At 43.4% G+C, this 16,133-nt stretch overlaps 1 protein-coding gene across 1 annotated transcript in view; it reads left to right on the forward strand.

Moving 5' to 3' along the window:
- Arfgef3 (ARFGEF family member 3) overlaps positions 1 to 16,133 on the forward strand; it is a 158,438-nt gene that overhangs the window by 79,236 nt on the left and 63,069 nt on the right. Inside the window, exons 6-10 of the mRNA XM_036168548.1 lie at positions 3,571 to 3,693; positions 7,461 to 7,503; positions 8,164 to 8,242; positions 14,684 to 14,788; positions 15,605 to 15,938. Coding sequence (XP_036024441.1) covers positions 3,571 to 3,693; positions 7,461 to 7,503; positions 8,164 to 8,242; positions 14,684 to 14,788; positions 15,605 to 15,938 — 684 coding nt within the window. The remainder of the gene's footprint in view (positions 1 to 3,570; positions 3,694 to 7,460; positions 7,504 to 8,163; positions 8,243 to 14,683; positions 14,789 to 15,604; positions 15,939 to 16,133) is intronic.

Genomic DNA, 16,133 nt, shown 5'->3' on the forward strand with positions numbered 1-16,133 from the left:
TTTCACATGCTATTTCAATTGGCCTTTTGCACTTCTGGCCAGGGTACAGGCTTGAGGCTTTTCAAGATCTGCATGACAGATGCAGAGAGCATGATGGGTAGAACGATTCTGGGAGAAGGAAGAGAGGAAGCCGCAGCTCCTCTGCAGAACTCAGCCTGCCTTTGGACATGGCATTCTCTTGGCTCCTTTTTCCAAATGTGCTTATTTTAATATTGCCTTGCAGCAAAAGAAGTAAAGCTTTCATGAATTTTTTTTTAAATCTCTGGTGTTGAATACAGTGTTCAAATTTAAAAATATAAACCCTATTTCCATTAACTAACTCGTTTAACAACTTACCACTACTGAAAGCTTAAGAAACTATTTTTTGCCAGACGGTGGTGGTACACGCCTTCCATCTCAGCACTCAGAAGGCAGAGGCAGGCGGATCTCTGTGAGTTGGAGGCCAGCCTGGTCTACAGAGTGAGTTCCAGAACAGCCAGGGCTGTTACACAGAGAAACTCAGTCTCAAAAAAAAAAAAAGAAAGAAAGAAAGAATTTTATTTTTTGCCATTTCATAAGGACAGTGTATTATTGGTATATCCAGCCACCATCACCAACAATTACCCTCTCAGAGTAACTGATGAAGCATTTTGTTCTGAATGCTGAAAAATAAAGATGCCAGAAAGAGTTGATACTGTTTGCATTTAACAGTATATCTCTTTGTCATATTCAGTATTACATTCCCAAATTTGACAGAATAAGCTTTAAGAGTAACAGTTTTTTCTTCACCGAGTTAAAGGCATTCATCATTTCCCTTAATGAAATACCTCTGGTGATAAATCCTGGCCCATGTTATTCCCTTAATATTAACAACTAAGAACAGTGTGACATTCACACGAAGGGAAAAAAATCATTTGGTATTTGCAAAGTTCTTCTCTATTTATTAGAACATTGTGCTATATAAATTTTGGTTTTCTGTGGATGCTTTCTTTCACAGGTTTCAAGGGACTGATATCATGTCTTAAAGGAGTTAGGCTAGTGTGTATGGCTCAGAGTTCAGGAGAATTTATGTTAAGTGTATGGTTGAGCTTTCAAAATGGCTACTCTGTCAAATGTAGTGCTTTTATGGATTAAGATTCTTCTTTGAATATATGTGAAAGCTTATTTTAAACATCAAAAGTCACAAAGATTTCCTGAAAAACAAGTAAGGAAAGCATTAAGTTATGAGATCAATGGCATTTGCATGCTTGATTATAGACCACAAAGAAATTGGTTTCATCAAAGTGCAATGCTACACTCATTTAAAAGTAATTTCAGAGTTGTAAAGTTATTTTATCAGATCCCAAAGAATAAGCTCTGGAGATTAAAACATCACCCTAAAGCACATATAAATTACTGTGCCTCAAAATCTATTATAATCCATAATTATTTAATGAAATGAGCACATACTTTTAATACCAGCACTCAGGAGCCAAGGCAGAGCTCTTTGAGTTCAGGCCAGCCTGGTCGATGTAGTTAGTTCTTGGCCAGGCAAGGCTACATAATGAGACCTATCTCAGGAAAAAAAAATTAAGATTCACGTGTCCTAAATAGTTGTACAAAAAAATATTTTGTAACTTATTCCTATTTTTTTCAACTATAGAAGAACCCATCTAGTCCAATATCCAGATCCAGGATTAAGTTTCAAATGTCCTTTGGGAAATATTAAATAGTCTGTAAGGTATAAATTAAACTTTAAAAATATTTATTTTGTAGAGTTAAGGGTTGTGGGTAAATGGAATCCCAGGATATATAAGACCCAACACTGAAAAAGAGTAATAAAAAGAAAACACTAGCTTTTAGTTAATTTTACAAAAAGACTATTATAGTGTGACATGACAAGAAACTTCTCATACCTTGAGCAGTAGCAAAAACAAGGACTAATGTTCTCTTTCATCTCAGATATCAGTCATCAAATTAAATATTCCATTTGGGGTGAACCTCTGTTTTTATTAGCACACATGAGGAGCTGTTCCTAGAAGAATAATTTCAGTTTATTCAATTCTTTTGTTTTTTTTGTTTACCTCTTTATTAAAGGACAGATGGCCTTATGGAGAGAAAAAAGTAGTAGACAAATTTTAAGCATGCATTCATGGCTAGGCCCATCCTTGCAGCTTCAAAAATTCGAGGCCATAAACCTTCAAATGACATGACATTCAGAGTCATTATCAAGTAAGAGATCCCCCACCCCCACCCCAAATCTGGGATTTCCCCATAACTAGCCACCAACAATCCTGTTCAGTTTTAACTAGAGATTCAGAATCACAGATCCAAGGAGGCGTCGACTGGCATGTTCACTCAGCAGAACAGAGGACAGGAAACAGGCTGGACAGTGGCACTGTGTATCTTTCCCTCACAGTAGGGCAGGTGGCTCTCTGGCTCTCAGTTGGCGGTGTGGCTTATGAGACTGAGTGTAGCCACAAGTTTCTCCTGTCCCACTGGCCCTGTGGTCCTGCAGCTGCTTATAAAATAATCACTCCAAAATTTAATATTAATTGCAAGTTCTATGGCCTATTGGCTCAAGTTTCTTGCTAGCTAGCTCTTACAACTTAACTCAACCCATAACTATTAATCTATGTATCACCACATGCTCTGTGGCTTTAACTGCTTCTATTACATGCTGCTCCCTGGACGGCAGGATGGCGTCTCCTTCCTCTCCTTTCTCCTCCTACTGTCTCTCTTGGATTTTCCTGCCTGGCTCCATCCTGCCCTGCCATAGGCCAATGCAGCTTCATTTATCAACCAATCAGAGCAACACATATTCACAGCATATGGAAAGACCTCTCACAGCAACTGAGTGTGTCGCCTCATGGGTACAGGATCACCCCTGCCGTGTATACGGAGCCCCCCATCTCAGTAGAAGGCACTGTGTGTGGAAGAACTCTGTGAGCAGGGTTTACAGCATTTCCTTAGAGGATACCCATGACAGTGCTCCCTGCAAGTAGGGAAGCCCAAGCCTGTGGCTTCCCTCCCAATCTTCTGAGTTGGATCACAGTACCCCTGAGTCAGGGGCTGCTCGGTGGCTAGGAAACACCTCTTCCCACAAGTCATTCTATCTTTGTGATTGTTTGGAGGACTCAATAACAGTTAACACACACTCAAACCCATTATAGCACCGAGATTTCCCATATCCAGCACTCTCGTGAAATAAACGGCGTTTTCTCCGGTCATCTGAGCTTCTGCTAGAATTGTTGGGGTCACCAAACCCTCATAGATGTGTATTCCCCTGTGAAACTCAGAAACATGAGATTATAAGCCTGGTAACGGTCAGGGAAAGGGTTCTGTGAATGCTACAAATTTCCAGAGGTCTTTAATATGGCTAGTTATGTTTTATTAATAAATAGTTTAGAGTCGAGCTGACTTGCCCTTTCAGAAGGATTTGGAAGCCAGGGCACGAGGACCCTGAGTTCTAGGCCAGTCTCAGGTACAAGGAAGCGAGAGCTTGTTTGAAAAATGTAAAAAGCTGGCATTCTCTCTGCAGAATGCCGAGGACCGTCTGTGATAGTGGGCTGTCTGGTGAGCCTGCATTCATTACTCCTGTCCCCTCACCAGGTGTGCATCGAGACCTACACATGCTGCTGTCACCAGCGCAGCATCAACACGGCCGTGCGCGCCACCCTCAGTCAGATGTTGAGCGACCTGACTTTACAGTTACGACAGAGGCAGGAGAACACGGTGAGCTCATCGGGTCGCGTGTCTAGCGCAGGTTTGGTGATGACACTATGTTACTGCATGTTATATGTCCCAGGCCCTGGGCCTGTGCTGCCATGGCTACTGTCCACTGAAAACACTGGGTAGTACTTTTTACTGGGACGTTTATTTATGTAAATTTAGCTATATAGAAATTTGCCTATTTTGCCCCCAAAATATGACGCGCTCTTCCTCATGTTTTTTTTTTGTAATAAACCACAATAAAATTTTGATCATTGCTTTAAGTTTTTACAGTTTTTAAGAACTTTTCCCATTAAATATTTTTTGTTAAAAATATTATATAGGTGACTAGAGAGATAGCTCAGCAGTTAGGAACACTGGCTGCTCTCCCAGAGGACCTGGGTTCAATTCTGAGCACTCACATGGCAGCTCACAACTGTCTGTAACTCCAGTTCCAGGGGATCCAATCAATGGCTTCTTCTGGCCTCCTTAGGTACCAGGCACACATGTGGTACACAGATATACATGCAGGCAAAGCACCCATACACATGAAACAATTTTTAAAACTTTAAAACATATTATGGTAGTTAACTGCTAAAATGAAGGGGGGAAGTAGCAGTTCACTGCATCCTATGAGCTTGGATGCAATTTCCTGGATGACCTAAAGTGACTGCAGGATGTCCCCCCCCACCTGCAGTATAAAGCTAAGTATCTGGTGACCTCAAAGCCCACGAGAGCTTTCTGCTCTAAACCTGCACAGACTGTCTAACGTGAGAGCCTCCGGGGGAATGGAAACTCACCTTTGTGTGTGTGTTTTCCTTTAGTAATGTTAATAAGAGACACAGCTTTGCTCCGACTTTAAAATCAGCCTCTGTAATGATAACTCGTTAAAATTCCCATAAAAGCCAACAAAGTACTCACTTCGATGAAGCTCGTTATTGTTCAGGGCAGGCAGTCTCAGTTGGGGTTGGAGATATCCGCAGATAGAGATGGGCTTTTAGCTATTCAATTCAAATATTTCTCTCTTTTTTTTACTTCAATTGTTTTCTAATTTTTGAGGAAACTATGGGCTGGAAGGAAACCTACAGATAGTCAAGTCGCCTTTCTGCATTCCTTATTTTATAGATGAGATGTGAAAGCCTGGAAAGAGATAATTGAGCTATAAAGTTAATGAGCTATCCTTGAAGGAAGCAAAGTGAAGCGCTGGCCTCTGACTCCCAGGCCACATTCTCCATCCACATGTGCTCTGGCAGCCAGTACAGGCAAGCAGCAATAATTTGGAAAAACAAATACTGATTATTTTTTCCTTTTGTATTTGCTATACCCCAAACCCAAATTTTTGATAAACTAAGATATCAGTTACTTTAGATGGCACCTTGTTGGAAGTGATCTCATTTATCCTATGATTTTGGATATGATGGGTATAGGAATGTTGGCTCAAAAGAATCTATAAATGGAAAACATATTAGGAGACAAGGAATTTCAGATGCTAAAATTTCTAAAATAATATCATATTTTGTCCTTGCTAACTCATAACACAATTGAATAGTCTACTATTAGTAATATCTAAGATTTAAATGCAATATTTTAAAGTACTCCCAATTATGTTCATTTCATTTTATTTTTGGAACTGTAACTAGAGGACAGTCATAATAATGTTTGGGGCAAAGATCAACTGTACCTGTGATAGAACATGCTATATAGCCCAGCAGTATAGTAGGCTAAGTCATTTTGGGTTTTATGCATATAATTGATGTCACACAGTGGCAAAAATCATTTAGCAGTGACATTCTCAGAGCATGTCCCTATCATTAAATGGTACATAACTATGTTAGGTGGTAAGTCATGTGCCTCAGCCTCCTAGTGCTTAGGTTTCCCTCAGAATGGTAGCAGGGACAGCTGAGGAGGTCTGGTTGTACACTGCAGATGCTATATGTCTCTATACTGTCTTTTATGTGACCAGTCAGCCTACTGGTCCTGCTCATCGCTGACTGTCTAGACTCACCCCAATCAAAGGCACAATCCAAAATCATGTGGATCATGTGGAAAATTGCTGTTCCCCATGGACTTCCTTTGTATGACTCAGGCAGTCCTTTGGAGATGGATTGCCTGTCTAAATGAAATTCTCTTTTCATTCTTTTTGGGGTTTTTTTGGTTGTTGTTGTTGTTTTGTTTTGTTTTGTTTTTTCCAGACAGGGTTTCTCTGTAGCTTTGGAGGCTGTCCTGGAACAGCTTTGTAGACCAGGCTGGCCTCGAACTCACAGAGATCCACCTGCCTCTACCTCCCGAGTGCTGGGATTACAGGCATGCACCACCACTGCCCGGCCTCTTTCTCATTCTTACCTAAACAAAATTCTCAGGATGGTAACCTTTGAAGCATTTGCAATGTCTAGCAGAGGGAACTGTCAGTTTTTCCACCTAAAAATTAGATACTTTTTCAAAAGCGATTAAAGGGGAGTGTCTATCAGAATAATAATGTTCGCTCTAAGTAAGTTGCGCAGCTTGCGGTGGTGGAGGGGAGGCGGGAGGGGGGACACTCAGGGACAACTGGGAAGAATGTGTATATTCTATAGCTTGACTCCTCCCAGGAAAGACATCCTGGGCCAACTCAGAATTAGGGATACCTGGATACGCAGAAAGACAATGAATACTGTGGAATGCAAAGGTATTAACATAAAGTCCACCTTCCACAAAATGTCTGCAGCCCCTCACTCCTCCCCTCCCCCAGGCCAGATTGCAGTTCTGATTTTGTATCCTTATGGATGCTGAGTTATCATCTCACTTTATTATTGAATTACTTAGACGACCAAATCCATTGCTGACTTACAAAGCTGCTGATTTTTCAAAGTGAAATTGCCACGTATAAATATCTGGTGGCTGGGCTACCCATATATCTCTACCTTGAAATGTCATTCAGTTGCATTCTCTTAGAAAATGTCTTGGAGACACCATTGTAACATCTCACCAAATTTGCTGGGGGAAGCAGCTGGATTTGCAGATTTTGAATACAGAGCAGTAGACATAGGTGCCTATAGTGAGTCTTTAAAATGCAGCACTGTGGCATGATTTATATGCCAGATAGCTAATTGGCATGAAAATGCCCTTCTTATCAAACAAACCCTGCTGTGGAGAAGTAGGAAGACTGAGTCACCTCCTTCCCATTCTCAGCTCCGCATTCACTGAGTTAAGCTTACCATGAAAACATGAGCCATCTTACCCGTAAGCCTTTCACTTTCTGTTTTTCCTAGGTGGTGTCTCTGCTCTAATAGTTCTGGATCTACCTAGAGACCACCAAGCCAGGCTGTTTGACAGTCACAAGTTAATATGCTCCCCCATTAAACAAGAAGGTGGGACTTTGAGCTATGTTCAACTTTGAACCTGTATCCCCAAGTACAGCAAGGATGATTCTTCTTACGGCTGTGTCTAGGTCTGTTAGGACCAAGAATAGTGTGTCCTGTCACCTTGCGATGAGTTATTGTCTGTACGAAGATTAACTCACCTCTTCAGGTAGACATTGCCCAAGTTCTAGCCCAGCAATGAAAGTATACCATGGGACTTAAAATTCCAAAAAAGTGTTTGAACGCTTGAATAGTTTATTTTGGAACTGACACACTCACAAGTCTTTCTCTTCAGGGTCATGAGCAGTGAAATGCTTCTAGTGTGCTTGGGTATGACATCTGAACCCAGAGTCCTCAGGATGCCATCTGGTTTCCTAGAACTCTGCATTGTCTAAGAATCAGGACTTTTCTTGTCTGACGTTCCTAATTGTCTCTCTGTGTCTCCCTCACTAGATCATTGAAAACCCAGATGCCCCGCAGGAATTCGGCAGTCAAGGTATTGAGTTTAGTTTTTACTAGACCTTTTTAAATGGTTGGTGTGTAAGAATACCTACTTGGTGCACTGAACTGAGGGTGTAAAGATGGTCCACGCTCTGCCTGGCTTCGCCTTGCTAAGTATTATCTAGCCAGCTGCCATTTTCCTTCTGTTCCTACAGTCTCCTGTGCCAACTGTGTGAGGGAGATTAGCACTTGACATCCCTCCCATTTGGAAGCTGTTTGTTCTCTCCCTCCCCTCCCTTCTTGTCTGTCTTTCTTGTTTTGATCCAGGTTTAATTGCTAAAATCAGAATTGAGTAGGGAGTCATAGAAACCTGAGTGGCATGTAATGTGATTGTTTTCTAATTATGTTTTTTTTTTAATTCACCCACACAGCTTTGCATTGACTGTAGAAGAAATCTTATAATGAGAAAGAATCTTTTATTTTCTCCCTGGGTTGTCTTTTGTTGGTTTTACATCAAAAGGGAGTGGCTCTGTTCCATTCTCCTCTTTCCTATGATGGTTCCATTTTCCTCTTTTCTGTGATGCTTCTGGTACCCTAAAAGAGACCTCATATCTAAAAGTCATCAAAACCCATCGAAAGCACAGGATGGGAAGGGTGTTGAAGGTGCTTCCAATGCCCACCAGTGTCTAATGCTTGCACCTCCTCTGTTTTGTAGGCTTAACAGTAGAGGCCCTTTGTGATGATGTTGTCTCTGTCCTGGCTGTCCTGTGTGAGAAGCTACAAGCCTCCATAAAGTAAGTCCCCTTCCATCCTGGCTGCTACCGAACAGTTGTTAGTTTTGAAGAGTAGGTCCTGACTGCTGGGCAGTGGTGGTGCACGCCTTTAGTCCTAACACTCCAGAAGCAGAGGCAGGCGGGTCTCTGTGAGTTCGAGCCCAGCCTGGGCTACAGAATAAGTTCCAGGACAGGCACCAAAGCTACAGAGAAACCCTGTCTCAAAAAAAAAAAAAAAAAAAAAGAGTAGGTCCTGACTTGGGCATGACTCTGCTGTGTGACTGACTGCCAATGACCTTCCTCATGGGACCTGGCTGGACTTTTGTGCTCTGATGATGACAAGGCTGAATTATGTAGGCTTTTTTCTAACACTCTCTATTCTGGTCCTTAGCTTTTGACTTTTGGTAGAGAGTACAAGCATGCTAAGTTTATACTTTCTAGACAATAATTAATATTATATATATTATATATCAGGTAAAATAATATTATATGTCATATAAAATATTTCAGTGTTACTGTAGAAACAAATGTGAAAACCTCCTTAAAAGTCAGCTGATGCCCACCCATTAAGACCACCAGGAACACCTCAGGCTAACAAAATTAGACTTCCTAACTTGTTACAGTAAGCACACACTCCTTGGGAAGCTAATGAGTGCCCAGTAAAAGTGGATTAGGAAAGACCATAATTTTAGTTTGAGTTAGGTGATTTTGCAGTGAAATAAGAGTTATGTTCAAAGATCGAGTATTGTCAGGATGTATGGTCAGTTCTAGCATCAGACATCTTTTTTTGTTTGGTTTGGTTTGGTTTGGTTTTTTGAGACAGGGTTTCTCTGTGTAGCTTTGCACCTTTTCCTGCAACTCACTTGGTAGCCCAGGCTGTCCTGGAACTCACAGAGATCCACCTGGCTCTGCCTTCCAAGTGCTGGATTAAAGGCATGTGCCACCACCACCTGGCTGCATCAGACATCTTAATTTCTATGTAGTCTGTGAAAGAAACATTTGGTGGCTGAGTTGTCAGTAGAGAAAGAAGTAGACACCTCTCACGGAAGGGGATTTGATCGCCTTCATGGATACACCCTCTGTGCTTCCCTTAACCATGGCTCAAGAGTGGTTGTCCATGTGCCTCCAGCTTGCTTGATCACAGTCGTGCAGAGGTCTCATCTGTTCTTAACATCTGTTGGCAATATTGATGTTCATCAGAAAGGCTCATCTGGCCGGTAGCATCGAGGGAGCTGCCACTATCAAAGATGCATCTTCTCCACCCACCCTCTCTAAACCTTGACACTGAGCAGGTACAGCAAAGGACACCAAAACTTTGAAAAACATAGAACGATTGTGGTCACTACTGGAAAGAAATAAGTGAAACTTTTTAACAGCTTCCTAAGGGAAAAATCAAACCCAGAGTTTTTAAATTGTACAGAAGTCTGTTTGTAATCATGGTGATTTATAATTCAAATATAGCCATCAGGATAAGTCAGAATGAGCCTGAAAGTCTATAAACAGTAGAGGTAAACTGTATGCTGTTCATTGATAGAAGAAAAAAATCTTCAGTTGGGTCCTATAAATGCCTGACCCTAAATGTATGATTTTCTGTATTCTGGTGGCTCCTAGATGAGCCACAAAGACCTGGAAGGAGATCGTATAATCTAGCTTATCCAGTACATCTAGGTTTTTCTCCTGATGTATAAGTATTACAGGCATTTGTTTTTGATAGCTTTAAGGAAGTAGTACTATGTGTGGAGTCTTATAAGCTGTACTGTGACTGATGTATAGTAGATATTTGATATGTTCTGGTTCTAAACTGGTGTGTGTGCTCTGGGAATTGCTGACACTAATTCTACTTTATGATGGAGCTGGGAACATTGACATTTTTAATGACAAAAATTGGTCTGTAGTTTTTTTAAAGAAAGTGCCAAACACAAATCTACAAAACCAAATGGCAGAAGTGCCCATTAGCCATTGATGACATTTCTTAACTCCATGATCTGAGGAGAGACTTTAAATGGGAAAGCAATTCCTATGTCCTAGAACACATTTTTCTCTTGAGTCCTAGACAGCGTTAGGCAGCCTGGCACTCTGCTTCATGGTTTTGGTAGGATGTGCAGTCTTGGGATTTTGATGCACTGCCCCTGATCATAATCCTGCCACTGGAATTTGATTGCTTATGGTCTCTGCCAATAATTTTAGTACCCTAAGGGGAAGGGGTGGGTTTGCTAAAGAAGCTGGGGCACTGCATGCTTAGAGTAGTGGAGGCACCCATACTTCTCTGTTGGCACTGTAGTGTTCTTCCCTTTCTTAAGCGTTCATGTTTGTGTACCCTCTTCTGATTGTACTCCCTCAATTCCTTCTTTTCTATTAGCTAAACCTGACGTTTTTGTCTGTCTTTTAAGTAGCTCGTTTTTTCTCTGAAATTCCAATGGGCAGTCTTTGTCCTAACAATCATTTTCAAAATGGGATCCCAGGTACCTCCCAGGGCTCAGTCTCATAGAGACATGTGTTGGTGATATACTCCGTCTCTCCGGAGAACTCTGAAATATATTGAGGTACTCAGTACATCTCACCCACAGGCCTTGGAGATGTGCTATTAATAGCGTTCTATATTAGACAAGCTGAGCTACATGCTCTCTCTCAGCTCAAGAATTTTCCAGAGAATAATTGGGCTTAGAGTGGCACGAGGTTCCTTCTCTGTCTGTCATCTGCCACTCTGTCCCAGTCTCCTGCTCCAAAGAATGTCAGACAGGAATCTGTCCCAAAGAAGGCTGGGAGTCCATAAGGCCAGCCAGAGCGGCCATATCAGTTGTACTAATTGTACTGCAGCTCTTACATAAATTGCTCGCTTCCTACTCTTGTTGTTCTAATTAAATTCAAATCTGGACCAAAGGGGAGCAAACATTTGGAGGAAAAAAAAAAAAAAAACCCACCCAGTGACAACTCCTATGAGATGCTGAAAGTTCTGCTGATTATCTTCCCAGGAGGTAACCTCCCTGGCTGGGCGGCCGCTCAGCTGTATGGCTAAGCTGTCCACTGCAGAGAATTGTTCTGCTTGGCTGTATACCTGGGAAGATCTTAGCGATGAGCAGGCAAAGAGACAACCAGCCGATAATCTGCCAGTTATGAAATGCTCTAACAAAAGACGGAGAGGAGAAGGAGCTCCCAGCCCTCCTAAGTATGTGGTCTCCCCCATCCCCCCACCCCACCCCCTGTGTATATTGGAAAAGGTAGCTAGGTTCTGAAAGGCTTGCACTTTCGAGGCATATGCGTGGAAGGTGCTGAGATTTTCAGTGGCTCCATTTCCTAGCATGACCCATGCAAGACCATAAACACCTGCTTTCCAGACTGCTGCAGCCCACATTTAAGCTGTTGCACCATCTCCAAGGAGACTCCAGGGCTAGTTTTCCTTGGCTATCTGTTCCTGTCCGTGAGGCGGATGTCTGGGGCCTACAGTGTTCCTCAGCCGCCTTTGCAAACATTCACGACAACCCCGACTGCTCATCATCTCCCTCCTAGACTTATTCCCCGATGGCTTCGGAAACAGAAAGCCTTCACTTTCTGTCTTTAGTTTTGCAATGCTAGACAGTTTGTGAAAGACATTTTTGCACTGGGACATTGAATCTTAAAAATGACCCCAGTTCGTCATCAGAAAAATTAACCCGAGACACAGTGATCTTTTCAGAACTGAGTTTTCAATGAAGCTTGTAATTGGCAGTAGGGCCAATTACAACCTCTCCAGTCTATTTAAGCAAAATGTTTGCATGGGCAGAACTCCAGACATCTTAGCATAGTGTATAGGGCCCATCCTTTTCTGGTGTCTCCATCTCTCTAATCCCCACCCTTTTATTTTTTTCAGAACAAATCTCATGTAGCCCAGACTGGTCCCCGATCCTTATAAACAGCTACAAATGACCTTGACCTCCTGCCTCAACTCCGAAAGTGCTGGGATTACAGACATGCCCCTTTGCGCCTGGCTTCTAGCCCCACCCTTGCAAACATGATCCTCACATCCTCTGCTTCACCTAATGAAAACCCCCCAGGCCAAACCTCTTCCTCCTCTCTCTGCCCTGCATTTGTGCACACTCTCTTGCACAACTCCACGATGCCACGGATACCTGCTTGAACTTCTGGGCTGTGCAAAGGCAGCATTTCCTATCACACTCCCCCTGGGCCTTTCTGAAGGGGGCTTCTCCTATGCAGTACCGTAGAAACCTACATCGAGTGCTTCATTTACAGCTCTTGACATCAGTGCTTGAGCTATGCGCCTCTCTATCTCATCCCACAGTGAAGAGTGGGCTAGTTTCCGAGCAGTAAAAGGCTGAGGAACCGTGTAGGAGGGAGAGGAGCTAGAAATGTGAAGTCTTATTTTTGTTGTTACTGTTGTTGGTTTTTCAAGACAAGGTTTCTCTGTAGCTTTGCGCCTTTCCTGGATCTCGCTCTGTAGCCCAGGCTGGCCTCGAACTCACAGAGATCCGCTTGCCTCTGCCTCCCGAGTGCTGGGATTAAAGGCGTGCGCCAGCACCACCCGGGGAAAATGTGAAGTCTTTTCTTGGCCTGCAAAGGGTTAATATTTCTTGTCCTTCTGATTCTTCTAATCAAGTTGTAATCATTATTGTCCTTCTGTCAAATGGTAATAACTTCTGTGGCAACTCATCTTTTATCCCTCTCTCTCATCCTCAGAGCGTGTATACAAATGGGAGCAGCATTCTCTTTTCAATGTGCTGACAGTAACCTTGTAGTGTGCAGGGCAAAGAACTTTTAGACTGTGGGTGGGTGAACTTTTTCTGTAAAAGGCCATATAGTGTGTCTCCGGATGGGCTTTTTTAAAAGTTGGCTTCATAGCCCCTTTAAAATATAATGACACTTTTAAATTCACAGGGCTTGGCCTCCAGCCAGCCAGTTTTAGAGTCTGAAGTTGGTTTGGGCATTATCATAGAACCATCCCCAACCTCGGCCTCACTCTGCTTGTCTTGCAGTGACATGATCTTTGTGAGTTTGGCGGGAGTGTGGACTTCCGGCCTCTAGGACAGATGGGCAGATTCCTTTTCCCCTCTTCCTGGCTTCTAAGCCTTCCAGTTTGCTCTTACAGCCTGGCCCTCCCTTTCCCCCTCCTCCTGTAGGGAACCACCTAATTGTTGAGAACACTGGCCTTCTTCCCTGGCATTTATTTAAAATGAGTCTCACGACATACTAGAACTTTAATATCCTTTGGTGACACTGAGAGGGGAGACACAAGAATGTTTCCTTCAGAGTTGTCTCGTTACTAGCTTATCAAGACAGCCCATAATGATGACTACCCCTAAATAAATATATCTGAGGGCTGGAGAGATGGCATAACAGTTAGGAGCTCTAGCTGCTCATCCAGAGGACCTGGGTTCAGTTCCCAGCACCCACAAGGTGGCTAACAACTGTCTGTAACTCCAGTTCCAGGGGGGACCCAACACTATCCTCCAGCCTCCAAGAGCACCATGTACCCACATAGTACACAGACATACATGCAAACAAAATAGCCCTGCGCATAAATTAAAATTTTTAAAACATGTTTTCTTAATAAATACAGAAGAAATGTGGATGATGAATCAGCTAAGTGTTAGCTAATGAGATAACATGGCGGTCTGGAGGGGGCATGCCAGTATTGAAGTACTTACTGAGCATGTGTGAGGCCCTGGCTTTAAGCCCCAGCACAAAGGAAAACAGCAAGCTATGGTGCAGGAGAGCTAGGAAAAGAAAAGGTGGTATAAATGGTTTCTTAGAAAATGAAGGCATCAGTGATAATTAGCTTTTCTGGCATATACAGAGTTTGGCTAACATGTCACTCACCATTTGTACACTGACTGTAGAAAATGTACTATAATGATATAAGATGCAGATACGACAAGCTGTGTGTGAGGGGCATAAAATAAGGTCATTCTGTGTCACGCTCAGTTGTCTTACAAAAACTCAGAGACCTTTCTCCAAAGCTTACTCATTTCCCCAAATCAGCCTAACTCTCTCACTTCATTAGGGCTGTCACAACGGGGAACCAAAGGCTGGGTGCCTTGCACAGAGGAGCTGTTATCTCCTAACTATTCTGGAGGCTGACATGTCGAGATCAGGGTAGTTCCTCCTGAGCACTGTGAGAGGACCAGTGCACACCTCCACCTCCCCACTTGCCTTGTGGAGAGCCGTCTCTTCCTACAGCCTTCTCTCTCTGTGTGCCTCAGTGTCCACAGGTTTTCTTCCTGGGGACACCTTTTATATTGGATTAGGGCCCATGCTGATGCAGTCCCTTTAACTTTGCTCCAGAGAAGACCACCTGCTCAGCTGCTGGGGGTTAGGACTTCAGTCTGAGAGACAGAGCGCTACCTACAACCCCGACCGCACATCCCCTTGGGTGATGCCTGAAGATTTCCTGGGTCAGCTCCAATCCCACCTCTCTCATTTTGCCTTGTGTTTTGCTTGTCTTTGTGTGTCACTTTTGTGCTTCCACAGTGACAGCCAGCAGCTGCAGCTTCTGTACCTGGAATGCATTCTCTCCATGCTCAGCAGCTCCTCCTCCTCCATGTACCTGCACAGGGGCTTCACTGACCTCATCTGGTGAGCATAAACTCCTGATGCCCCCATCCCAGCCAAGGACTGCTGTAGCTGTGTCTCAATACCATTCCACAGTACCCATGACCTAGAGATAGTTTCATCTATGTGTGTGTGTCCTCCAGGTAGGAGAATGGCTTTATTTATGTACATCAGTCCCAGTTCCAAAGAGAAACTAGTGGTTAATATAGCAAATATGCTTCCAGCAGCCCTCTCAGGCCATTTACATCAGTGGGATCATAAGAGGCCAGACCAAGTGACTTCTGGGTTCCCAGTTTGTTCTAAAAATATGTATCAGGAATATGCGTGGAGCAAGAAATTCTAACCCTGAACTTATGCTAATTGCCTACTCATGCCCGAGATTCCAGGAAGTGAAGGCCCCGCAGGCAGCCAATCAGTAGGCCCTAGATCCCATTTTACTGACAGGGGGGAAGCTGAGTGATGGATGTCAGTATGGGACTTGAAACTAACACCCTAAATGAGAAACGACTCTGTTATCCATGGTAAAATGAAACTTGATGAGGAAGTCTTTTAGCATTCTGAGTCCTATTTGTTCACACACACACACACACACACACACACACACACACACACACACACGAATGGTCCTTGAATGCTTCTCTTGACGCTTTATCTAGCTAATATTCACATGAGAAGGGAGGAAGACTGGGTATACTGGGTGTAACATAGGCAAAAGAAGGAAGAGTAGGGACCCATGCTCTTCCTGGATATTTTTGTGGCAACTATTTTTCTTCCTGGCGGCATTCACATTTTATCACTCGGCTTTCAGTAAGGCTCATTTATCCTCCTGCCTCTTCCCAGGAAAAGCCTCTGTCCTGCTCTCATTGTGATCCTGGGGAACCCCATTCACGACAAAACCATCACTTCTGCTCACAGCAGCAGCACCGGCACCAACATGGAGTCTGACTCTGCCTCTCCTGGTGTGTCTGACCACGGCCGAGGCTCGGGTTGCTCTTGTACTGCGCCTACCCTCAGTGGACCTGTGGCCCGCACCATCTATTACCTTGCAGCTGAGCTCGTCCGCTTAGTGGGGTCAGTGGATTCCATGAAGCCCGTGCTCCAGTCCCTCTATCACCGAGTGCTCCTGTATCCCCCACCCCAGCACCGTGTGGAAGCCATCAAGATCATGAAAGAGGTAGGGAGGTGTGGGCAAATGCCTAGGGTTTGCCCACAGGAATCTCTATGCAGGGTCCTACATGTAGGAGCATCTAAACTGTCATCCCTTGTTGGGACATCATTTCTTCCACAAACACTTCTGAAGTTGGGTGAGCATCTATTTGGGAGTTGGGGTTAAAAAGAAAAGAAAAGAAAATGTTAGAGACATTCATTG

This window comes from Onychomys torridus, chromosome 19 (genome assembly GCF_903995425.1).
Source record: "Onychomys torridus chromosome 19, mOncTor1.1, whole genome shotgun sequence".
Taxonomy (NCBI): Eukaryota; Metazoa; Chordata; class Mammalia; order Rodentia; family Cricetidae; genus Onychomys; species Onychomys torridus.